The sequence below is a fragment of the Leucoraja erinacea genome, chromosome 8, assembly GCF_028641065.1.
Source record: "Leucoraja erinacea ecotype New England chromosome 8, Leri_hhj_1, whole genome shotgun sequence".
In the NCBI taxonomy this organism is placed as follows: Eukaryota; Metazoa; Chordata; class Chondrichthyes; order Rajiformes; family Rajidae; genus Leucoraja; species Leucoraja erinaceus.
In genome coordinates, this window is record NC_073384.1 from 42567436 (window position 1) to 42593662 (window position 26227).

Sequence of the window (26227 nt, forward strand, 5' to 3'; positions counted from 1 at the left end):
CGTTCTCCCAGTGATTGCATGGGTTTCTCCGGGTACTCCGGTTTCCTCCCACACTCCAAAGATGTACAGGTTTGTAGGTTAATTGGCTTTAGTAAATAAAGATTGTACATTCTCCATAGTGTGTAGGATTGTGCTAGTGTATGGGGTGATCGCCGGTCGGCACGGACCCAATGGGCCAAAGGGCCTGTTTCCATGCTGCATCTTTAAACTAAACTAAACTAAAAAAAGTGTTCAAGTCCAACAGTGGAAGCCTAGCTTCTTGTGGTTTTACTGGGAACTGATGCTGGGTTGCAACTGGTGCCTGTTCATATCTTCCATTTACTTTAATAGAGATGAATGGCTATGAACCAAAAGGTAAATTGCAGATAATTAGCATTTTATGTTCTAACTTTCTGGTGCAGTTGTGTTTTTTTATCTGTGAAAACAATCTGTTCTTTCAACGATCCAGTCAGATAATTTAGACTCTAGAGATATCCCGTGGAAACAGGCCCTTCGGCCTACCAAGTCTGCACTACCAGCAATCACCATGTACACTTGCACTACCCTACACACTAGGGACAATTACAATTTTACCATAGCCAATTAACCTACAAACCTGCATATCTTTGGAGTGTGGGGGGAAACCGGAGCACCCAGAGAAAACCCACGTGGTTACAGGAAGAACGTAAAAAACTCCGTACAGACAACACCCGTTGTCAGGATCAAACCGAGGTCTGTAATGCTGTAAGGCAGCAGCTCTACCACTGTGCCACCCTAGTATTTTTAATTGTTTTGCAATTTTTTTGATATTTGTCAGACATTCATAAACATTCAATCTTCTCGACAGCTTGGACATATTTGGGAGCGCAGTCCTGCAGACACAAGGAACTCCAGATGATGGTTCACAAAAAATTACACAAAGTGCTGGAGTAACTCAACGGGTCAAGCAGCTTCCCTTGAGAACATGAATAGGTGATTGTTTAGATTGAGACCCTTGGTACTGGTTGGGGGGGAGGGAGGTAAAGCTGGAACAAAGCTGGGGGCAGGACAAAGTCTGGTAGGTGGATACAGGTGAGGGGTGCAATGGATCGTGGTTAAGGATTGAAAGCCCCTTTGCAGACCAAAGTTTGCATATGGGACAAAGTTACCACTGGGGGATCTGTTCTAGGTGAGCAGCTGGCATTTCCTGGAAAGTTTGGGAAAATTTATATGTCTCTAATCATTGGAATATTCATTAAGGTTGGGAACAAAGTCAAGGGATGCTGCCTGACTCGCTGAGTTTACTTTAGCACTTTGTGTCCTTGAGAGAGAAATCTTCCTCACCAAAGTTCCATCATCTCTGGATAATTAATAGATTATTTAGCCCATCATCAATAATTTAATTTCACAAGGTTAAGATCAAAGACCAATTATGAGAACAATTAAGGAAACAATTAATGCTGGGTTTTTTCCAGTAAGTGAGTTTTAGGTGCTTTGTAAAGAGAATAATGATTTACACAGTTGCTTGATAAATCTGGGGAGTGGCTATAAAGACATATGATAATTTATATACTAATGAGGCTGATAGCTTTTGGAGCAATCACTTGCTCCAATCATATTCTGTAAAACATTCACTTTAATTTATTTAAACTCACTATGTTAGTTTCTTTTTTATGTAATTGTGATTTAATTGGCACAAATATATTTTGAACTTGACAGGGCAATGCCATGCCAAGTATATATTTTGTTATATTGAGAATATAATTACTGCACAACATGGTCACTTGGTGTGAGATTTACTGATGGCGTAAAATTGCTGCCAATTAAAATGTTTTTGTCAAGGCTGTGATTGATTTATCTCAATCTGGGGTCAGTAACATTGGAAATAATCTTGTAACAACAAACTGGAGATAATGCCAGATCCGCATAAATCTTTAGACATACCTGGATCACTGACAAATATTACTCAAACAGCTGTTTATCCCAAAGTAGTTTAGAAGGCCTGATAGTAATTCCATGCTGAGTTTAACCTCTATGGCGAGAAAAATTCTTGTAGCATAGTCAGAGACAGAGTCAGTCGATTAGACTGAGTGGATTGATTAAAGGAAAAGCAAGCATGGATTTGCAAATTACGTTCAACTAACTAGAATGCATTCATAAAGGGTCTGTCCCACTTTCACAACCTAATTCACAACTTGTTTTACTCGTGAACATCCTCTCCACATCCACTCTATCCAGGCTATTGGTGAAGTAGAGTCTGGTCAATGGGATATAAATGTGAAACCTCAACACCTGGTTCACTGAGTTCCTCCAGCATTTTATTTATTCCCCACTAAATTTCATCTCCCATGTACTGTATCTCCCCATTCTCGGATTTGAGTCTGAAGAAGGATCCCAATACGTCACCTATCCATGTTCTCCATTGCTGACTGGTGACTGGCCCACGGAGTTTCTTTGTGAACCAGCATCTGCAGTTCCTTGTTTATATCTTCTTGATTTCAAATACTATCCTCCTGGCAGTACACAATGCCCCCCCCCACCCCCCAATAATGTGTAGGAGGTCACAGTACAAATATATTAGGAAAACCACTAAATCTGGATCCAAACCCTGTGGAATTATACTGTTCTCCTCTCTCCTGTTGCAAAATCAATACTCGCTATTTTGATTTCTGTTGCTCGTCCAAATTTCTTTTCATGAAAATACAGCCCCTTTTATTTTTGGACTGTGATGGCAAGCATATTATCATAGTCATAGCATTAAACGGCATGAGTACACTGCATCCGTGCCAACCATTATGCATCCATCTACCTTCCTCCTGCAAACTCATGCTGTATGCTCCCAATGCCCCCATTGTATGAATTACCCATTGTTTGCCTTCAGTGTATGGTAGCCAAATAACCTACTAACCAGCGCATTCCTGGCAAGTGCTGTCTGCATGGAGTGTGTACGTTCTCCCCGTGACCGCCTAGGTTTTATCTGGGTGCTCCAGTTTCCTCCCACACTCCAAAGAGGTGCAGGTTCGTTGGTTAAATGGCTTCGGTGAGTTGTAAAATTGTCCCTAGTCTGTAGAGGTTAGTGTATGGGGTGGTCAGCGTGGACTCGTTGGGGGCGAAGGGCCTGGTTCCACGCTGTAACTCAAAAGCCTAAGCCTAAAGTCTAAAATATATCAATCTTCGCTTTAAAAATGCTCAAATGGTTCAATGGTTCGATGGTTTCTTCATTGTCACATGTACCAGGTACAATGAAATACATTTATTTGTATAATCTCAAAACTATCCCCATACAGAAGCACAATCGCCTCGGTAAGTGCAGTACGCACAGAACAGGCCATTGAGTCCTGATGCATGAGGCTCCATTTTGGCAGCATTTTAGTCTCGGCCTTTATGTTGAATGCTGTATGCAACTTAAAAAACATTTGTTTCTCCCCTACTTTGTCCAGCTTTGCAAATACATAATTTTTACATATTACGTGTGACATCTGTTGATAGAAATAATACTTGACTGACCTCCAGATTCTACCTTCAACACTGAAGCAGCTCCTCGTAATTTGAAAGGAGATTATCACATTAAAGAAAAATTAATTGAGTACAGCGATCAAACTCCACAGCTGGCTGGTGTGTAAATTTAGATGTAAATAAGGCAGCATTCAAAATGACTTGGTGAATGACTTATGGTTTCCAGCTTGAGGTTGTTCTGGCTCAGTGATATTGACCTTCTCATGAGCTGCTGTTTAGCCTACTGATCAGCAATTATTTTTCCTTTACTCTGTCAAGGCAAGACCCTAAGTTGATCAAAGCCATATCTCTCCTTAACACATCAGGAAAAGTATCAGTCTATTCCCATATGCACCTCATGCTGTCCAGAATCAGCCACTACTGCTGCCGATGAACGCAGAACAAGGATATTTCAGCATGAAATATTTTTGTTATTATATATTATCTTTAGACTTTACTTTAGACTTTAGGGATACAGAGAGCGGAAACGGGCCCTTTGGCGCACCGCATCCATGTTGACCAGCGATCCCCATAAACTAGCACTATCCTACACACCAGGGAAATTTACAATTTTACCAAAGCCAATTGACTTACACACCTGCACATCTTTGGAGTGTAGGAGAAAACCCTACACGGTCACAGGGAGAACGTACATCGTCCGTACAGACAGGATTGAACCCGGGCGTCTGGTGCTGTAAGGCAGCAAATCTACCGCTGCGCCTCTGAACCTCCTCCTCTGACACCGTGTGCCCCCATCTACGTGTATTGTGTTTACAGGCATGTCTTGCTGCTGCAAATACGAATGTCATTGTTTTGTCTGTACACGACAAATGACAAGTAAACACTCTTGACTCTTGAAAGGCGTACCATTGTTCCATTGGTGCCTGTTGTCCCCAGCAAAGCAAGTGTTCTTAGGCCCTCAAAATGGTCATGGAGTCATACAGCATGCAGAAAGGTCCTTCGCCCAACCAGTCCATGTTGACTACGATGCCCCATCTACCCTAGTCCCACCTTCCTGCATTCAGCCCATATCCCACTACATCTTTCCTATCCATGTATCTGTCCCAATGTTTTTTAAATGTGGTATTTGCAGATCAGTGGGACAATGTGTGCTGGACAAGCTAGTGAGGGTGTGAGGGGTGGGTTGTGAACTGAAGGTTGGCTGATGGGCAACAAGGACTAGATTTTGGCAGCATGATTTATGTCTAATAGAAACATACAACGTGGGTAAATACAAAATGCTGGATTAACTCAGCGGGTCAGGCAACATCTCTGGAGAAAAGGAATAGGTGACGCTTTGGGTGGAGATCCATCATCTGACTGTCTGATGCAAGGTCTCGACCCAGAACGTCAGCTATTCCTTTCCTCCTGACCCGCCGAGTTACTCCAGCATTCTGTGTCAACTGTGTAAACCAGTATCTGTAATTCCTTCTTACACATACAACATGGGAGTAGAAGTGTGTCACTCCGTACTTCAACAATGCTGAACCATTTAATAAGATCATGGCTGACCTGAATGTAGACTTACCTCCATGTTCTCCTTGCTCCTTGTTCACCTTGCTCCTTGCTCCCCACTCCTCCCTTTCTTAACAAGAACCTGTCAAATTAGCTCTTTGAGGAAAAGCATTCCAAAGATCCACGACGCTTTGAAATAAAATGTGAAGGAAGGAACTGCAGATGCTGGTTTACACCGAAGATAGGCATAAAATGCTGGAGTAACTCAGCGGATCAGGCAGCATCTCTGGAGAAGGAATAGGTGACATTTTGGGTTGGAATCCTTCTCTATCATAAAGGTTCTGACCCGAAACGTCACCTATTTCTCTCCAAAGATGCTGCCTGATTCGCTGAATTACTTCAGTATTTTGTGCCTATCTCCTTTGAAATAAAATATTTTACCTCGTTTTAAATTAACACTACTTATTGCTAAGCAGAGACTCCTGGTCTAGATTCTCCTACGTGAAAATATCCATTCCAGATCTTAGAGATCAAATAGGATAATTCAACATTGGAATAGGGTGGCATAGTGGCACAGCAGTAGAGTTGCTACTTTACAGTACAATTGCCTCGGTTTGAACCTGATGCTGTCTGTGTGGAGTTTGCACGTTCTCCCTGTGACCACATGGGTTTTTGCCGGGTGCTCCGATTTCCTCCCATACTCCAAAGATGTGCAGGTTTGGAGATTAATTGGCTTCTATAAATTGCAACTTGCCCCTAGTGTGTAAGATAGTGTTAGTGTACACAGTGATCAATGGTCAGCGTGCATTTAGAAGGATGAGAGGGCAACCATGGACTGTTTACCCTCCTACCATCCGGGAGGCGCTACAGGTCTCTCCGTTGCCGAACCAGCAGGTCGAGGAACAGCTTCTTTCCGGCGGCTGTCACTCTACTCAACAACATACCTCGGTGACTGCCAATCACCCCCCCCCCCGGCCACCGGACACTTATTATTTTTTATTCAAATCGTTTGCTATGTCGCTCTTCAAGGGAGATGCAAAATGCATTTCGTTGTCTCTGTACTGTACACTGACAATGACAATTAAATTGAATCTGAATCTGAATCTGAATCTTATTGAAACATATAAGATTATTAAGGATTTGGACACGCTAGAGGCAGGAAACATGTTCCCGGTGTTGGGGGAGTCCAGAACCAAGGGCCACAGTTTAAGAATAAGGGGTAAGCCATTTAGAACGGAGATGAGGAAACACCTTGTCAGCAGAAAGTTGTGAGTTTGTGGAATTCTCTGCCTCAGAGGGCAGTGGTGGCCGGGTTCTCTGGATACTTTCAAGAGAGATCTCGATAGGGCTCTTAAAGATAGCAGAGTCTGGGCATATGGGATGAAGGCAGGAACGGGGTACTGATTGGGGATGATCAACAATGATCACATTGAATGGCGTTGCTGGCTCGAAGAGCCAAATGGCCTACTGCTGCACCTATTGTCTATTGTTTATTGTCTATTGAACTTGGTGGGCTGAAAGGTCTGTTTCCCCACTGCATCTCTGAAGTCTAAAGTTTAAATCCTTAGATTGGGTTGAGATAACCCCCTGGGAACCCATCTCAAGAAGCATCACAAATGAATTGATGAGTCAATGAGCATCAACTCATCTCTGATGATTCTTGAGATGAGTTCCCATGGTAATGCTTAATATTGCAAGAAGACAAAATAGGGATTCTACTCATGTTTAACCCACGCAAACAAAAGTTTGAGACATTTGCTGTGTATTTTTGAACACGGATTTTATGTGAATAGTTGGATGATTTTAACATATGCCACGTTATTTTTGATTGCTTCTTGCGATTTTGTTTTGCAGCATATTTGCTCCACTTGATCGATGTAGGCTGCATGTTCTGGCCTGAAACCATTTGGATTTGCCATTGTGCTAATACTCAAGTGGTTCTCTTTATTTAAACAAAAATGTAGTGACAGCAATCTTTGAAGACCTTATTGTGACCTGCCAGAGAAAACATCATTTTCATCCAGATAATTGTTGCTTTCACAGGTTCTGGTTACAGCTGAACACTGCATGGACCGACGAGTCAAGTGCAGTAATTGCACTGGATAATGTGACTGTTAGCCTCGACTGTTATCTAACAAGTGAGTATAATGATCACATATTTCTTTTTAAAATTACTGGATCCTTAACAGGTCAGTGTCGGAGTGTAACCATGATGGAAAAATATAGAGGGAGCTTCAGCCTCTGGCCAGGTATGGTGATCGATCCTAACCAGGGGTGCTGTCTGTATGGAGTTTTCACATTCTCCCCATAACCTGCGTGGGTTTTCTCCAGGTGCTCCGGTTTCCTCCCACACTCCAAAGACGTCCAGGTCTGTAGATTAATTGGCTTCTGTAAATTGTAAATTGCCCCTAGAATGTAGGATAGGGCCAGTATCTGGGGTATCTGGGTCAGCACTGACTCAATGGGCCGAAGGGCCTGTTTCCATGCTGTATCTCTAATATCTAATATAGTTTAGAACATAGAGCAGTACAGCACAGAAACAGGCCCTTCGGCCCACAATATTTGTGCCAAACATGACGCTTTGTTGCACTGATCCCATCTGCCCGCAAGTGATCCCTACAAATCTATGTGCCCATTTAAAAGAATCTTAAACACTATGTCATATCTGCCTCCACCACCACCCTTGGCAATATGTGCCGGGCTCCACCAGCCTCTGTGTAAAAAACGTGCCCCACACATCTCCATTAGGATTTCCCCCTCACACTTTATAGTGTTGGACATTTCCACCCTGGGTAAAGCGTTTGGACTGTCACGTGTACCAAGGTACAATGAAAAACGGTGGTCCAGCTACAGCCTCACGGCGCCAGAGACCCGGTTTGATCCTGACCTCAGGTGCTGTCAGTGTGGAGTTTGCACGTTCTCCCTATGACTGCTCTGGATGCTCTGGTTTCTTCTCACGTCCCAAAACAGTGTGGCTTGGTAGGTTAATTGGCCCTCTGTAAATTGCCCAAAGTGTGCAGGGAGTGGATTAGAAAGTGGGATAGTGTGAACGGGTGATTGATGGTCAGCATGGACCAGGTGACCCAAAGGACCTGATTCCATGAAATATCTTTCAATCAGTCAGAATTGTCATTTACCGACATAATTAGCGTACTGTGGAAAATTACACTTCCAGCGATGGCTCCATAGCAGAAAACTCTCCGTCAGTCAGCACAGTGAGGCGGTCAATTTTAGAGAGCCAAATGGGATCACTAAAATTTGAAATGAAATGTGACTCTTTGGCGTTGAGACCCAAGATACTTCCCTGGGGAACTGTAAAAGTTATTTTGCACTCTAGGTCTGGTTTCACTCCCCAATAACTGACAGTTCTCGAGTTGAAGGACATAAAAATCATAACAAGCAAATTAAAATAAATGTTGTTATCACGTCTAAAGTGCATTCAAACCTTGAGGATATTGGTCGTTATCTCCCTGCTGTGTGTCGTGAAACTGTAAAATATGAATTTTATCCTATGGGAAGTGGAAGTGTGACTGGGTGAATAATGCAAAGCTGTATGAAATTTGTAACAAGTGATCTATGGCCAACCATTGGAGACCTAATTTCAGAACATGACTGAATCATGGTTAAAAACCTGCTCTGGTCTGCCTTAACATGTAATAGCTTTTTCAAAATTATATTCCTAGTTTTGTAATTATAGCCCTATAAGCTCAGTGACTATAATATGAAGGATATTGATATACATTATGCCATAAACAATTTCGAGTTAATCTGCTTAATAAAAATAAAAGATTCAAATTGGCATGAACATGAATCATGTAAAACACTTTATGCGAATGCATTGATGGTATCACATTACAGTGGATTAATGTTAATGTGCTGAAGCTGCTTATTTTGATCTTCCACACAAAATGTCTGTCAATGAGCCAAACAACCCTTTATATTGAGAAACAAAGAACTGCGGATGCTGGTTTATACCAAAAATAGACACAAAGTGCTGGAGTGACTCAGCGGGTCAGGCAGCATCTATAACTACTTTCAGTTTCCAGTTTCACTCATTTTTACCTTCCTTCTATACTTCCATCCCCCTCCAGGAGGACTTCAAGGCCCTTTGTTTCTTCCTCGATCAAAGACCCAACCAATCTCCCTCCACTAACACTGTTCTCTGCCAAAGCCGAACTTGTCCTCAGCCTCAACAACTTCTCCTTTGACTCCTCTCACTTTCTCAAAATCAAACGCGTGGCCATGGGCATTCTCATGGGCTCCAGCTCTGCCTGCCTTTTTGTCAGTTACGTCGAACAGTCCTTATTCGAGGCATACACTGGCCCTATCCCCTAATTCTTTCTCTGCTACATCAACAACTGTGTCGGGGCTACCTCCTGCACCCGTACAGAACTCATGGACTTTATTAACTTCACCACTAGCTTTCACCCTGCCCTCAAATTGACCTGGAGTATCTCGGACAAATCTCTCCCCTTTCTCGATCTCCCTGTCTCCATCGCAGGAGGCAGACTATCGATGGACATCAATGCAGTCTGAAGAAGGGTCCCGACCTGAAACGTCATCCATCGTTTTTCTCCAGAGATGCTGCCTGACCCGCTGAGTTACACCAACACTTTGTGTCGACCCTCTATATTCAATGTTTTTTTTAGTTTGTGGTCCATCAGCCAGGCAACATCAAGTAACTCAGATAAATTTAAACTCCTCAATCTGCCTACAAGTGGCCCTGAACTGCAGCTTCAATGGGCCACTGCAGTTTAGGTCTGTCTGGTGCTGCTCCTGCCCTGCTCCTGCACTGCTCATTGAAGTGGGCTCGATCCTCTGAAGTAATTGCAATGATAGAGTAAAGGTGGAGCTGTGACATGGTCTACAGAGCATCATGGAAGCCCAGTGTTTGCCTGGTCTGTGTGTGCGCGTGCGTGTGTGTATAAGTGCGTGCGTGTGTGTGCGTACGTGTGTGTGCGTGCATGAGTGAGAGGGTGCATGTGTGTATGGGTGTGAGTGAATGTGTGTGCAACCTATCCTCTTGTTCCCTTCTACCTCGCATACTGATCTAACGTGCCCTTCTCTGCCTCTGATCATCCGCAGTGACTATGTTCCCCTTGCTACTCCTGCTTTCCTCAGGGACTAGTGAGTAAGGTTGTCAACTGTCCTGTATTAGCCAGGACATTCCGTACATTGGGCTAAATTGGTTTGTCCCATACGGGAGCGCCCTTTTCCCATATTTGACTGCTACTATTCAGGTCGAAGGGACTATAGGGTCGGAATGCCGCATCCGGCCCCACCTCACCCGTCCCGACGTACTGCATCCCATGGAGTGCAGGAACAGCGCCCCCGTGACCCCGTCGGTCAGAAAGCCCAGCCAACTGTCCGACTTTCGCTTACCGCTTACACCACCACCCCTCCTTCTCAAGGCCGATCATCGGTTCATGAGTTGGATGAGGTGCTAGACTTTGCTTGCAGCAGAACACAAAGTTTTGGCCAGGCCAAATCTCCTCAGCTGGCCCACCGGCTGGGCTGTTTGTGTAGTCCAGCACCCGGGCCAACTCATCATTCACCCAGCCACAGCCGAGTCAGTCAACGAATTGCCCCGGACTTGGTGACTTGGTTGACATCCTGTCACTTTCCGTGCATCAATTGCACGCCTGGTTCGTCGAAAAGATCAAAATTCAAAATTCGAAGTACGGTTTCTACTGAATGTGTATCATTTTTGCACCATCATAAAGTCAAAATATCGTAAGTCAAAGCATTGTAAGTCGAGGAGCATCTGTACTCTGTAATCACCAGAGGGCACCCTTACAGCCATATCCTAGATCTGATACAACAGCATGCGTGCGTACACGTTGCATGTGTTGTTGAAGCCACGCACAAGTGATTCACCCGTCATCCAATCACAGGCCCCCTTATGCGCAATAGTTATACACTATATTTTGCCAATTCCTGCCAAAACAAAGGTTTCAGTAACGTCTGGTGTTCGGTCGGTTTGGCATCTGCAAATATGGATAAACCTGCAAAAATAAAGACTGTGCAGCTATAACAAACAATTGGAAGCAAAAAAGACGTGGGTTATGCCCGTCAGCCGTGACTCGACGAAGGCCTTCTGTACTTTATGTCGTCGGGAATTTGTCCTTTATTTTAACCTTTTGTCCCTTATTTGGTAATGAGAAAGTTGGCAACCCTAATCACAATTCTAACCATGGACATGGATTCTTGTTGAGGTGAATTCCCCATTGCTCTGCACAGTGGCTTGCAGGGTGGGTCCATTCTTTTCACTCTTCCACCCTCATGTATTTAATATTTTGCTTGTCCATAATCAAATTCTGGAAGAGCAGAAAGTTGTCCCAACCAAGTCATGGAGGGCTAGCCATTGAACGTGGGTGCTTGAAGCTTGGGACATCATGAATGACCATCAATGATCCATCTCCAATGGTTAACATACAAGACCGTGCGGGCCGCGGACTGTAGGGGGAAGCTGCCAAGATGGCCTCTGCTCGTTGTCCGAAGACCAGAGACTGAGATAAGGGAGGCAGCGACAAGGAGCAAGGCCAGTGGGAGAATGATCGGTGTTTGGCCTTACCTGTCCTCAAAGTTCGGCTGCAGGAGGCACCCCCTGGGCACAAATGTTGATGGTGAGGACAGGGACGTTGGCTCACTGGATGATTCATAGGTCCCAGGAAGGCAATGGCTGGAGGCCCTACAGAAGCCTGGGGCTTGCCTGGATTGGGCACAGCTCATGCTGTGCGAGCCTTCTGGGATCGGATGGGCCACAGCTCACTGGATATATTTAAGAGAGAGTTAGATATAGCTCTTTGGGCTAACGGAATCAAGGGAGATGGGGAGAAAGCAGGAACGGGATCCTGATTTTGAATGATCAACCATGATCATATTGAATGGCGATGCGGGCTCGAAGGGCCAAATGGCCTACTCCTGCACCTATTTTCTATGTTCCTATGTTGGATCCTGTCCATGAGTGCTGTCTTTGTGGAGTTTGCACTTCCTCCCTGTGACTGTGAATTTCCGCTGTGTGCTCTGATTTCCTCCCACATCCCAAAGACATGCTGTTCGGTAGGTAATTGGTTACTGTAAGTTGCCTTCACTGGAGATGGTTGGTGGGTGAATCTGGAAAGAGATGATGGATGCCTGATAGGGAATAGTTTACATAGAAATAAATGGGGGAATGGGAATGGGATTGCTCTGAAAACCACATAGATCATATAGCTGAAAAAAGTACAAAGTGCTGGAGTGACTCAGCAGGTCAGACAGCATCCCTGCAGAACATTGTTGTTGTTGTTGTTCATCCTTCGTAGTCGAAGAAGACTATGACATCAGTGTTTTTGTTTGTGGGTGCAGAGGTGGCTGGTGAGACCGATCTGGGCCCGGAAGGCTCGCCCGCATATGGGACACTGTTGGGTGGGTGCTGCAGTAGAAGTTGAAGTTGCTCGTGCCTTGCGCGCGGCGGGTTTTCTCTGAGCTTTTGCGGTGCGCTTCTTCTCAGCTGCACGCGCTCCAGTGGCGATCTTGCTTCGCCAAGTTGGGCGGTCCAGAGCAAGCGACTCCCAAGTATTGAGATTGATGTTAAGGTCTTTGAGGGACACTTTGAGGCAGTCTTTGAAGAGTTTCTTCTGCCCCCAACTGAGCGCTTGCCCTGAAACAGTTCTCCGTACAACAGCTGGTTTGGCAGCCGATTGGTCTGGCATTCGGATGACATGGCCAGCTCATCTGGCTTGGGCTTTCTGAAGGATGGTGTAGACGCTGGGGTTGCCAGCCTGTTGCCAGACTTCCATGTCCGGGATTTTGTCCTGCCATGTAGTGTGGAGGAGTCTGCGGAGACAGATTAAGTGAAGGTGTTTGAGCTGTTTGGTGTGTCTGCTGTAGACAGCCCAGGTCTCAGGCATAGAGGAGGGTAGTGAGCACTACTACACGGTAAACCTTAATCTTGGTGGGAATGCTGAGTCCTCTCCTCTCCCAAACATTTTCACAAAGGCAGCGCTGGCCTTGGAGATCCTGCTGTTGAGCTCGGCATCTATGTTCACTGCTCATGAGAGTGTGCTGCCGAGATTGGGGAAATTGTCGACTGCCAGTAGGTTCTGCCTCTTTACTGCGACGTGTGGCGCTTGGTAGGGCATTGCGGGTGGAGGCTGGTACATAACTTCAGTCTTTTTAGTGCTGATGGTGAGACCAAAGTTGTCGCAGCCTCGTGAGAGGCAGCCCATTTCGTGCTGCATCTTCTGCTCTGTGCTGGCGTTGAGAGCGCAATCATTAGCAAATAAAAAGTCTCTGCTGACGGTCTCCTTCACCTTTGTAACAGCCTGTAGGCGCCTGAGGTTGAATAACCCACCGTCAGTCCTGTACTTGACATGTATACCATCCCGACAGTCACAGAAAGCATCAGTCAGCATGGCGGAGATGAACCATGCTAAAGAGTGTAGGGGCAAGAACGCAGCCTTGCTTCACGCCGTTTGCCACTAGGAAGGCTTTCGACTTGTCTCCATCATCCAATACTTTCCCCCATCATGCCATCGTGCAACTGCCGGACATTCGTGATGAACCTGCTGGAACAGCCAAACTTCTCCATTATCTTCCACAAACCATCTCTGCTGACCGTATCGAAGGCCTTGATAAGATCAACAAAGGTCACAAAGAGGTCACTGTGCTGCTCTTGCCATTTTTCCTGGATCTGACGTGCAGCAAATATCATGTCAAGAACATAGATGGGTGACGTATCAGGACGGGACATTTCTTCTGACTCTTGAGAGCAGTGCGGTGGCATTGCAGTAAACTTGCTGCCTTACAGCACCAGAGATCCGGGTTTGATCCTGGTCGGTGCAGACTCAGTGGGCCGAAGGGCCTGTTTCCGCGCTGTATGTTTAATGCAGCCTAATGGGTTCCTCCTAGTCATGGGAAATATTAGACGATGTCGGGGACAAAGAAACAAGTAGTGTATCACCACAGTAAATGAGTTCAGAGCATGATCAGTGTGTTTTTAAGGAAGATTCGGTTATGTCCCACAAATTACTCGTCTGTTGTAAAGTGAGAGATTGTAAACAGAATATTTATCTGTCAGAATTTGAGTAGGCCACTTCAGCCTGCAGACTAGGTTTGGAGATGTTTGGTTTATAGGCTCAGTATTCCTTGGCTTATTCCATCTCATTGTGTTTTTTTTTAATCCAGATGGTTTCAATAGAGCGATTTATGGCACAGAACCCATCTGTTGCAAGTAATGGTGTTACAGACATATAAAAATGAATATTTCCCACTGAGATGAACAACACCAATAAAACAAAACATAGAGAACCATAAAATGAATATTTTTATTTCTGTTTGAAACATTTCATTTGTCAGTCTCCTTTAAATCACCCAAACACCACAACTAATGCTTTGGCAACACTGGGTTTCCATTTCAAAATCATCCTTTAACAATTACATGCTGCATATTAAAACACCAGGAATTGGCTTCAAAGAGAGTCTTCCCGAGTTCACCAGACTGATTCCTGGGATGGCAGGACTTTCATATGAAGAAGGACTGGATAGACTCAGCTTGTACACGCTGGAATTCAGAAGATTGAGGGGGGATCTTATAGAAACTTACAAAATTCTTAAGGGGTTGGACAGGCTAGATGCAGGAAGATTATTCCTGATGTTGGGGAAGTCCAGAACTAGGGGTCACAGTTTAAGGATAAGAGGGAAGTCTTTTAGGACCGGGATGAGAAAATCATTTTTTTACACAGAGAGTGGTGAATCTGTGGAATTCTCTGCCACAGAAGGTAGTTGAGGCCAGTTCATTGGCTATATTTAAGAGGGAGTTAGATGTGGCCCTTGTGGCTAAAGGGACCAGGGGGTATGGAGAGAAGGCAGGGATGGGATACTGAGTTGGATGATCAGCCATGATCATATTGATTGGCAGTGCAGGCTCGAAGGGCCGAATGGCCTACTCCTGCACCTATTTTCTATGTTTCTATGTTTCCCCAAATTAGGTGTTAAATGAGCTAACCAGCCTGAAGAAAGGTGCAAACCCAATCACCCAACCAGGTTCTGACTGTCCACTATATCTATGTCTCTCATAATTTCTATCTACACATCCTATAGGAACAGGAAGATATTAATGTCTTGGTATAAAATTAAATTTTAATTCAGGACAGTTGATCATTCACGGATGACAAGAGTTGTGAAGACAATGACTAACTGCACAGTGTGTGAGTGTTCAGTAGGATTGATTGAAAGATACAGCATGGAAACAGGCCTTTTAGCCCACTGAGCCCATGCTGATCATTGATCCCCTGTTCACACTAGTTCTATGTTATCCCACTTTCTTATCCACTAGGGCCAATTTACAGAGGCCAATTAACGACTTTGGGATGTGAGAGGAAATTGGAATTATTGGAATTATCGGGAGAAAGCCCATCAGTTACAGGGAGAAAGTCCAAACTCTATACAGACAGCACCCGTAGTCAGGATCGAACCCAGGTCTCTGGCACAATAAAGGCAGCAACTCTACCGATGCGCCACTGCATACTTACAATTGTCTGTGCTTCTAGTACACGTTTTTACACAGGATGCATATCTAAAAAGCCAGAGAAATTCAATGGGACACATTGGCACGTCCTCCCATCTGCTATTATGTGCAATTTGAATGCGTAACTCAGAGAGCTTTGTGAAACAAGAGAAGGCTTTGATTGATGGCCACAGCAGTAGCCTTATATTAAGTTAATTGACAGTGAAAATTAATTGAAGCTGATCCTCTTAGCAATTGCCAATTGAACAAATGTACAAATTAAAAGAATTGAGAATAAAACGTACTGTAAATCCTTGTTGTAATGTACCATGGGGAAGGGGGGAATGGTGTCCTTTATTGCCGATTGTCCGCTATTACTGAGTAAGGGAATCACTCCAACCACTCCATGAAACGATGAGTTGTTTTCAAATATCGTTCTTTTTAACAGTTAAAAGTGTATTTTTGTTACTGCAAGCTAAAAATGCTAAAGGCTGTTTATTACATTGATCAATAGAGTTCACTGTCAATGGAAGCGATTGCTTGTCGATGACTTTTAAACTCTTGCCAATTTCAATACCGTCTGTCAATTTCTATGCCTTGCCAATTTCAATAGCCTCCACGGTGTAACTAACAGCCTGTGTCCTTAAAGAGGCAGACCATTATAATGATATCCGTTATACAGACAAGTTTACTGTATACTGCATATGACTGAAGAACCCGTGACTTTAAACTGGAGGCCTGTGACTAGAGGTGAACCTCAGGATTGGTGCTGACCCTATTATTGTTGGTCATCTATATCAACAATCTGCATGAGTATTCCATGGTACTTAAGTTTGCAGATGACTAAAATAGGTGATAGCGTGGACAGTGAAGAAGTTTATCAAGAATCACAACTTGGTCTTGATCAGCTTGGGCAAGTGGGCAGAAGATGGGCAAACGGAGTTTAATTCAGATAAGGGCAAAGGTGTTATATTATGGGAAGTCAAATGAGGTTAGGATTTTCACAGTGCATGATAGTCTCCTGGGGAGAGTTGTACAACAGAGGGACTTAGGAGTACAAATGCATAGTTTTCTGGATGTGGTGTCACAAGTAGAAAGGTGGTGAAGAAGGCTTTTGGCATATTGGCCTTCATCAGTCAGGGTATTGAGTATAGAAGTTAGCATATTATGTTGCAGTTGTAAAATACACTACTGAGGCTGCACTTGGAAAATTATTCCGTTTTATACTCCTGCTTTAGGAAAGATGCCATTAAGCTAGACAGTGCAGAAAAGATTTACAAGTATACTGCCAGCATTCAAGGGACTGCATTTGAGAAAGACGTTAGGCAGGCTAGGACTTTATTCCATGGAGCATAGGAGAGGAGAGTGAGGTGTGAACTTACAGAGATGTACAAAAAGCATGAGGGACATAAATAGCGTGAATGCCTCTTTTTATCAGGGTCGGGGAATGAAGAACTAGAGGCCGCAGGCTTAGGTATGGGAGGAAAGGTAACTTGTTGGGTATATTGAACAAGTTGCCAGAGGAAGTAGTTGAGGCAAGCACAATAGCAATAATTGAAATACTGTACATTTGTGCAGGAACATAGATAGGAAAGGTTTAGAGGGATATGGGCCAAACGTCAGCAGGTGGGACTACTGTAGATGGGCCACCTTGGTCAGCATGGGCAAGTTGGGCCAAAGGGCCTGATTACATGCTTTATGACTTTGTGTTATATTTATTGAGAAGGGAAAACAAGATAGCAATTCAACAGAATTAGAATATAAATAGCATCTAGTTAATGAAGCTGGACTGGAAACTGATTCACTAATAACTGTTAATTAAAATTTGAAATGCAATAACTATGTGTGCTATGTTTTTTTTTCCATATTCAGCAGACCAGAATAAATTAAGTAGGAACATGATGTACTGTGCCATAGCATCAATGGTCCTCAACCAGATAAGCTAAAAACACAAAAAAAAGCTTGGGCTGTCACCTCCACATAGACTGTTATGCATCTAGACACACTGGAAAAAAACAGTTCTTGTCATTCAAGATGACAATGTTAGACATTTAATTTGTTGTCCTATAAGTTCTGTCAATGCTTTCTTCAGTTTGCCAGCGTACATATATTATTACTTGAAAGATTTAGATTATGATTTTTGGAAATTTGGAAATTATTATAATTTTCTTACTGCTCTTTCAAAACCAAACAAATTATGTGTACTTAAATTTCTCTGTTGAACAAGAAGACAAAGGAATGTTTGTACCTTAGCTGTGCAATGACAGTAATTTCCTGAAAGGTATTTGGAAAACGATGCGTGTAAACCATCTTGCGTCTCTGTGTAAGGTATTGCAAGGAAACAGGATCAGTTCCTGTGGATTGGAGGGTAGCTAATGTTATCCCATTTTTTAAGAAAGACGGGAGAGAGAAAACAAGGAATTATAGACCAGTTAGCCTGACATCGATGGTGGGGAAGATGCTGGAGTCGATCATAAAAGATGAAATAGCGACACATTTGGATAGCAGTAACAGGATCAGTCCGAGTCAGCATGGATTTACGAAGGGGAAATCATGCTTGACTAACTTTTGGAATTTTTTGAGGATGTAAGGTGAGAAAAAACGTTTTCACCCAGAGAGTTGTGAATTTATGGAATTCCCTGCCACAGAGGGTAGTGGAGGCCAAATTACTGGATGGATTTAAGAGAGAGTTAGATAGAGCTCTAGGAGCTTGTGGAGTCAAGGGATATGGGGAGAAGGCAGGCACGGGTTATTGATAGGGGACGATCAGCCATGATCACAATGAATGGCGGTGCTGGCTCGAAGGGCCGAATGGCCTCCTCCTGCACCTATTTTCTATGTTTCTATGTAACTAGGAAAATGGACAAGGGCGAACAAGTGGATGTAGTGTACCTGGACTTTCAGAAAGCATTTGATAAGGTCCCACATAGGAGATTAGTGGGCAAAATGAGGGCACCTGGTATTGGGGGTAGTGTGCTGACCTGGATAGAAAATTGGTTGGCAGACAGGAAACAAAGAGTAGGGATTGTCGGGCCCCTTTCAGAATGGCAGGCAGTGACTAGTGGGGTACCGCAAGGCTCGGTGCTGAGACCGCAGCTATTTACAATGCACATCAATGATTTAGATGAAGGGATTCAAAGTAACATTAGAAAATTTGCAGATGACACAAAGCTGGGTGGCAGTGTGAACTGTGAAGAGGATGCTATGAGAATGCAGGGTGACTTGGACAGGTTGGGCTAGTGGGCAGATGCATGGCAGATGCAGTTTAAAGTGGATAAATGTGAGGTTATCCACTTTGGTAGCAAAAATATGAAGGCAGATTATTATCTAAATGGTGTCAAGTTGGGAAAAGGGGAAGTACAATGCGATCTGGGGGTCCTTGTTCATCAGTCAATGAAAGTAAGCATTCAGGTACAGCAGGCAGTGAAGAAAGTGAATGGCATGTTGGCCTTCATAACAAGAGGAGTTGAGTATAGGAGCAAAGAGATCCTTCCACAGTTGTATAGAGCCCTAATGAGACCACACCTGGAGAATTGTGTGCAGTTTTGGTCCCATAATTTGAGGAAGGACATTATTGCTATTGAGGGAGTGCAACGTAGGTTTACAAGGTTAATTCCTGGGATGGCGGGACTGTCATTTGCTGAGAGAATGGAGCGGCTGGGCTTGTATACTCTGGAATTTAGAAGGATGAGAGGGTTTCATATTTAAACATATAAGATTATTAAGGGTTTAGACATGCTAAAGGCAGGAAACATGTTCCCGATGTTGGGGGAGTCCAGAACCAGGGGCCACTGTTTAAGAATAAGTGATAAGCCATTTAGAACAGAGATGAGGAAACACTTTTTCACACAGAGAGTTGTGAGTCTGTGGAATTCTCTGCCTCAGAGGGCTGTGAAGGCTGGTTCTCTGGATACTTTCAAGAGAGAGCTAGATAGGGCTCTTAAAGATAGCGGAGTCAGGGGATATGGGGAGAACGCAGGAACGGGATACTGATTGTGAATGATCAACCATGATCACATTGAGTGGCGGTGCTGGCTCGAAGGGTCGAATGGCCTACTCCTGCGTCTATTGTCTATTGTCTATTGAAACAGAAAACCTATCAGTTGCAGTCCTCATATTGCTGCTCTTAAGGAGATATCTGTTCTTATGATAGGGTGGTACAGTGGTGCAGCTGGTAGTGCTGCTGCCACACAGCACCAGAGACCCAGGTTCAATCCACACCATGGTTGCGGTCTGTGTGGTAATTGCATGTTCTCCCTGTGACCTCGTGGGTTTCCTCCCACAGTGGCACAGCGGTAGAGTTGCTGCCTTACAGCGCCAGGAGACACGGGTTCGATCCTGACTACGGGTGCTGTCTGAAAGCAGTTTATACGTTCTCCCTGTGACCTGCGTGGGTTTTCTCCAAGATCTTCGGTTTCTTCAAACATTCCAAAAACTTACTGGCACTGTATGCGGGTAAATTGGCTTGGTTTATGTGTAAATTGCCCCTAGTAGGATTGTGTTAATGTGCGGGGATCGCTAGTCAGTGCGGACTCGGTTGGCTGAAGGGCCTGTTTCCGCACTGTATCTCTAAAATATACGCATCTCAAAGACATCTGCTGTTTGTAGGTTAATTGACCTCTAAAAATGCCATGGACATGTAGGGAGTGGATGAAAAAGTGGGATAACATAGAACTACTATCAATGGGTATCAATGGACTGCATGGGATTGGTGTGCCGAATGGACTGTTTCCATGCTGTATCTTTAAAACAGATGTACCAATCCATTTCAATGTACCTTTTGCTTGGTATCACTAGAACACTTGAAACACTACAGTGCATTGCTTAAGGTGAGAAGGGCAGAGTTTAAAGGAGATGAGTGGAGCAAGTTTTTACACAGAGAGTGGTGAGTGCCTGGAATGTGGCAGAGATCAGCCATGATTGAATGGCGGAGTAGACAATGGGCCGAATAGCCTAATTCTACTCCTATGAGTTGTGAACTTCTGATAAAAAATAGATGATATTGGGAGTATTTCGAGCAAAACAAACGTGCTGTAAAAACTCTGCAGGTCAGGCAGCATCTGTGGAGGGAATGGACAGACAATGTTTCATGTCGGGACCCTTCTTCAGACTCCTAATGTCTCCTTGGTAGTATTTTGGTAACTTATCTCTTGTCTTTGCTGTAATTGATTTTATCCTTGTACATCCTTATTATTTATTTTCTTGGTTTTCATTCAATAGGTAGTGCAGACAACTCATCCAAAGATGATGCTCCTAATTCCAGCCAGCGCTTGCTGGGAGAAGCCTTTGTGAACAAGACTGTTGTAGCAGCTAGCAAGAAGATGCAAGAAGAGATTGAAGTCAGTGGGATGTCAGGTATGAACAGTACAAAATAATAATGGCATTTCAGAATACTGTTTTGCAATATTAAAATGTTCCTTCTTTCACTTTTAACAATTTATGAAGATTCTACGGCACCTTTTGAGGAAATTTGTGTCATTAAACCACACCTGGATTTAATAATTTTGTATTGTGTTTGTATTTTTAAGTGAGGTTCGAGAAATATTTTTAGATGGTCTTGCACCATCGGTAATGTAAGCATATATTTAATTGAAGATGGTTGCCTGAGAATATGCTGGAATATGGCAAGCTTAATCTTCAGTCTGTGTAATTGGAACCCGGATCTATATTTAACATAGAACATCGAACAATACAGCACAGAAACAGGCCCCTCAGCCCACGATGTTTGTGCTGAACATGGTCAACTGTTCACATCTGCCTGTATCCCTCTACCCATATCCCTCATTATCCACATCTTTCAATTCCTTGCAATCCATATGCCTATCTAAAAGCCTCTTAAACATCACTATCGTATCTGCCTGCACCACCACCCCAGGCAATGCGTTCCAGGTCCCCTCCACTTGCTGTGGAAAAAAGATTGGCCACACATCTCCATTAAACTTTCCCCCTCTCACTTTATAGCTTTGCCCCCTATTCTTGGACATCTCCACCATAGAAAAAAGGTTCTGACTACGACCCTATCTATGCCTCTCATGATTTTATATGCTTCTATGCTTCTATCAAGTCTATCCAACCTCTCCCTGTAGCTGACACTCCCTAATCCAAGCAGCATTCTGGCAACCCTCCTCTGCACCATCTCTACAACCTCCACATCCTTCCTGTGGTGGGTCGGAAGAACTGCATGCAATATTCCAAATGCAGCCAAACCCAAGTCTTATCTATGTACCTCCCACTCCCCTGACATCAGTCTGAAGAAGGGTCTCAACCTGAAATGTCACTCATTCCTTCTCTCCAGAGATGCTGCCTGTCCTGCTGCGTTACTCCAGCATTTTGTGTCTACCAATTTAAACGAACATCTGCAGTTCCTTCTGACACACCTTTATCTTCCAATCATAACTCTCCCCCTTCCAGCAGCTGCTCAAATAAATCGTGCTCAATTGTCCCGGTGATCCAGCAGAGATTTCTGGTTCTGGATTAACCATAAGGAAACCTGAAACCTGATTAGAGCCTTTTTGAGGCAGTGACTCCTATAGATCCTGTTGATGGTGGCTAGGTCATTGCCTATGATGGACCGGGCAGTGCCCTCCACTCTTTATAATCTCCCTCGTTCCTGGTCATTCGAGTTGCTGAACCAGGCCATCAATATGCTGTGGCTGGATTTTGTGGTGGAAGTGGTTTATTAGGCCTTTTCAGAGAACAGATAAGAACCAGCCACAGTCACATGCAAAGAAAGAGGTCATATTCAGTCATTTATAACTGTGTTAGCCACGGACCTTGGACTGCATTGCTTTAAAATTCCTATATGTTGTGTTATACCATCTTTTTGCTGTTAAATATATTTCAAATGTATCAAACGCTTTTATTTTCAAAGGTTACACTTTCAAACACTGCTTATATGTGCTAGATCAGAACATTTTTCATGCTCATTGACATCCAAATACGTTTGAATAAAACTCAAAGTAAGAAAACCTCTGCTGATTTAATCGAATGTGGAAACACCACTCCCAGAAGTTTGACTAAAAAATAAGGGCTGGATAAAGAAAATATTTTGAGTTGTAAAAAACTGAGCTGCTTTGAATAGAGTTATACGATACAATACAATACGAAAGTACTTTATTCATCCCAGGAGAGAAATTGACCTGCCAACAGTCATAAAACACAACAAGATACATGAAACATGAAATTAAAGAGACGATTGGAAAGTCCAGGAGTGGGGATGTGCAAAGATTTGGGGGGGGGTTAAGGGGAGTCAGTCTACCACCACGACAGAAGGGGGAGGAATTGTACAGTTTGATAGATACAGGGAAAAATAATCTCCTGTCGTGTTCCGTGCAGTAGAGTGGAACAGCGTAGAAACATGCCAGCAGCCCAAATTTGCCACACCGATACATGTTGGATATATTGAAATACAAATCATTCCACCATTATGAGCTGCACATAGTCAGTAATTACTTCCAATTAGGTGCAGATTGACAGCAGATTAGGAGAAGTTTTACTGATGAGGTTGTCAAACTCCCCAACAATCGGAGCTTGTTGCTGACTATGGCTTGTATTAAATGCCTGTGGACTGAGAAATATACTTTTTTTAGATGAAGACATCAAAGGATATGAAGCAAAAAAGTTGTGCTGATCGGCCATAATACAAATGAATGGAAGGTTAGATTGCAGGCGCCCAATAAATGAATCTTGTTCTTATGCTTGAGGGCAATTGATACAGCAGTCTGTCCTCTGTGGCTTCCAATTTTACTCTTAAAGACAAAGACCCTGGACTTTCCTCTGCAGTTGTAACTTTGTAGAATGAATGTTTCTTAAGGGCAGTCAAAAAGGAATGAAATCCCCATAATTGGATGAATTATTAGGGCGGCATAGTTAAGAGAGTTGCTGCCTCACGGTGCACGATCCTGACCTTGGGCACTGTCTATATGGAGTTTGCATGTTCTCCTTGCAACCGCCTGGATTTCCTCTGGGTGCTCTGGTTTCCTCCCTCATGCCAAAGACATGCAGGGGTTTGTAGGTATATTGGCCTCTGTAAAACTGCCCCGAGTGTACAAGGAGTGGGTGTGAAAGTGGGATCACGTAGAACTAGTGTAAATGGATGATTGATGGTCAGCGTGGACTCAGTGGGCCAAAGGGCCTGTTTCTGTGCTGCATCTCTAAACTGAACTAAACTAACATATACAGCTGACAAATTTAGAACCAGTAAAAAAAATATTACTTGAACTGTAAAAATATGAGGAAAAATTTCTTGTCCTTGCTAGTCTGATCTGACTGGTTGGTGTGGTCCTTTTGACAGATGCCACCAACACTACTCACCTGACCTACTTTTTGCAGTAATGTTACAAGCACGATGTACATTGTCCACTCATGTGAACCCCGGCAACCTTGTTTATTGAGTTGAATTGAAATTAATTCCCAAGTGGAATAACTTCCCTTTCATTGTGAAGCTTCTTACGCAGTTTGACACACGAGTACATTGCCAATTCTTCTCCAAGCCTTTCCATTTCTACAGGTCCCACTGCTTATTAAAAGCTTCTACAAAACCTCACCGTTCCACCCTGTTTTGGGGCTTTTCGTTAACATTTACTATCCAGTGCTCCTTCATGAAGCATCTTAGAAATTTTCCATAGTGAAGACATGATGTAAAAGACTAAGTGCTGGAGTTAATCAGCGGGTCAGGCAGCATTTCTGGTGAGCACAGTAGCGGCACAGTGGCCCAGCAGTAGAGTTGCTGTTTTGCAGCGCCAGAGATCCAGCTTAGATCCTGACCATGGGTGCTGTCTGTACGGAGTCTGTACGTTCTCTCTGTGACCGCTTGAGTTTGCCCAGGGTGCTCTGGTTTCCTACCACACTCCAAAGACGTGCAGGTTTGTAAGTTAATTGGCTTTTGTAATAGTTGTAAATTATCCCTAGTGTGTAGGATAGTCCTGGTATAGAGTGTTCTCTGGTCGGCGTAAACCCGGTGGGCCGAAGGGCCTGTTTCGGTGCTGTAGCTCTAAACTAAACTAAAACTAAATTTGCTACAGGTCCCTCTACTTATTAAAAGCTTCTTCAATTCCTCACTCTTCCACCATGTTTTGGGGCTTTTCAGTAACATTTAGTATCCATTGCTCCTCTGTCAAACACTTCAGATATTTTCCACAGTGAAGACAATATGTGAATGCTTCTAAACACTGTGCTGGAATTAATCAGTGGGTCAGGCAGCATACCTGAAGAACATGGATAGGTGAGGTTTTGGGCCGCAACCCTTCAAAAGACTAGGGCAGCACTTTGGCTCAGCGGGTAGAGCTGCTGCCTCACAGCGCCAGAGAGCCAGGTTTGATGCTGACCCCGTGTAATAATCTCCTGCTGTAACCCACACTCTCCACAATGAGGCGGCACCAGAAGGCCCTCGCTCTGTCTCTCCCACTGTTCCAGGTCTCACTCACCCAGACCTGCAATGGATCTCAACATTGCTTTATTCTCCACTGGATCCACGCCTTCAATCAAGTCTGAAGAATGGTCCTGCCCGAACATGTTCTCCGGAGATGCTGCCTAACCCGTCTAGATACTCCACCACTTTGTGTCTTTTTTTTGTTTACTAGCTTCTGCAGTTCCTTTTTTTCTCCATGTAAATGCTTCCAATGATTCAGGTCTTGCATGGTGGGAAAAAATCTTACCCTTGTCATCCCTTTAATAACACAATGGCCACAAGAAATTGCAGGGAATTGTGGACACAGCCCAGACCATCACACAAACCAACCTCTCTTCCATTGACTCCATCTACACTTCACGGCAAGGCCACCAGCATCATCAAGGACATATCTCATCCTGGACACTGTTTCTTCTCCCCTCCCCCATCAGGCAAGAGGTACAGAAGTGTGAAAACGCACAACTCCAGATTCAGGGACAGTTTCTTCCCAGTTGTTATCACAAACCATCCTATCAACAACTAGGGAGTGGTCCTAAGCTACCATCTACCTTATTGGAGACCCTCAGACTATCTTTAAACGGATTTTACTGGACTTTGTCTTGCACTAAGCATTATTCCCCTTATCATGTATCTGTACACTATGGGTGGCTTGATTATAATCATGTATAGCTTTTCCGCTGACTCGTTAGCACCCAACAAAAGCTTTTCACTAAACTCGTTACACGTGACAATAAACTAAACTAAACTCTGGCTGGGCCTCCTTTAGCTAGGATGTTTTTCTTTAAATCATGGCACTGTTTTGATTTAAACATAAGCTGATTGTCTAAGGAGTTTTTCATTCAGGTCAGTGAGTCCTTACTGATATAAAGATGCATGCAGTTCCTTCAAGCTATATCTAGCTGTCAAAAATGTTCAATTCATTGATGTAATTTACCAGCTGGTCACCAACCTCAAGTAAAACAATATAAAACACTAATCTCACTTAGCTGAATACTGCTGATCAAATACCTGTATTACACCTGTTCTTATAAGCACTAATAAGCTGCATGATATTCTATTTATTTCAAAAATGAATATCTTCAGACACACAAAAATGTGTCTGTCATTTTCCATCTCTTGTCAAATTTGCATCTTCAATCCTTGTCCCATGTTTTTTTTACAGAACTCTGACACTTAATAATGAGACTAGCTTAGATGGGGTCTCTTGGTTGGCATGGACGAGTTGGGCCGAAGGGACTGTTTCCATGCTACATGGCTCTGTGACTCATTATTTTCATTCTACCAATATCCTGTAGTAAGGTGATAGTGCCAAGCATACCAAGGGCAGAGATGTGTTTTCTACTGCAATTTCAAGTACATTCGATATAACTGAATTTAGTTGCAAGGTCGAAAGGCATAATTCTGCATCCTTCAGTAGATAT

The 26227-nt window shown here is 43.6% G+C and overlaps 1 protein-coding gene across 1 annotated transcript in view; it reads left to right on the forward strand.

Moving 5' to 3' along the window:
- The window catches only part of LOC129699874 (ALK tyrosine kinase receptor-like), a 265553-nt gene that overhangs the window by 4084 nt on the left and 235242 nt on the right, over positions 1–26227 (forward strand). Inside the window, exons 2-3 of the mRNA XM_055640014.1 lie at positions 6952–7046; positions 20618–20752. Of these exons, the coding sequence (XP_055495989.1) occupies positions 6952–7046; positions 20618–20752 (230 nt within the window). The remainder of the gene's footprint in view (positions 1–6951; positions 7047–20617; positions 20753–26227) is intronic.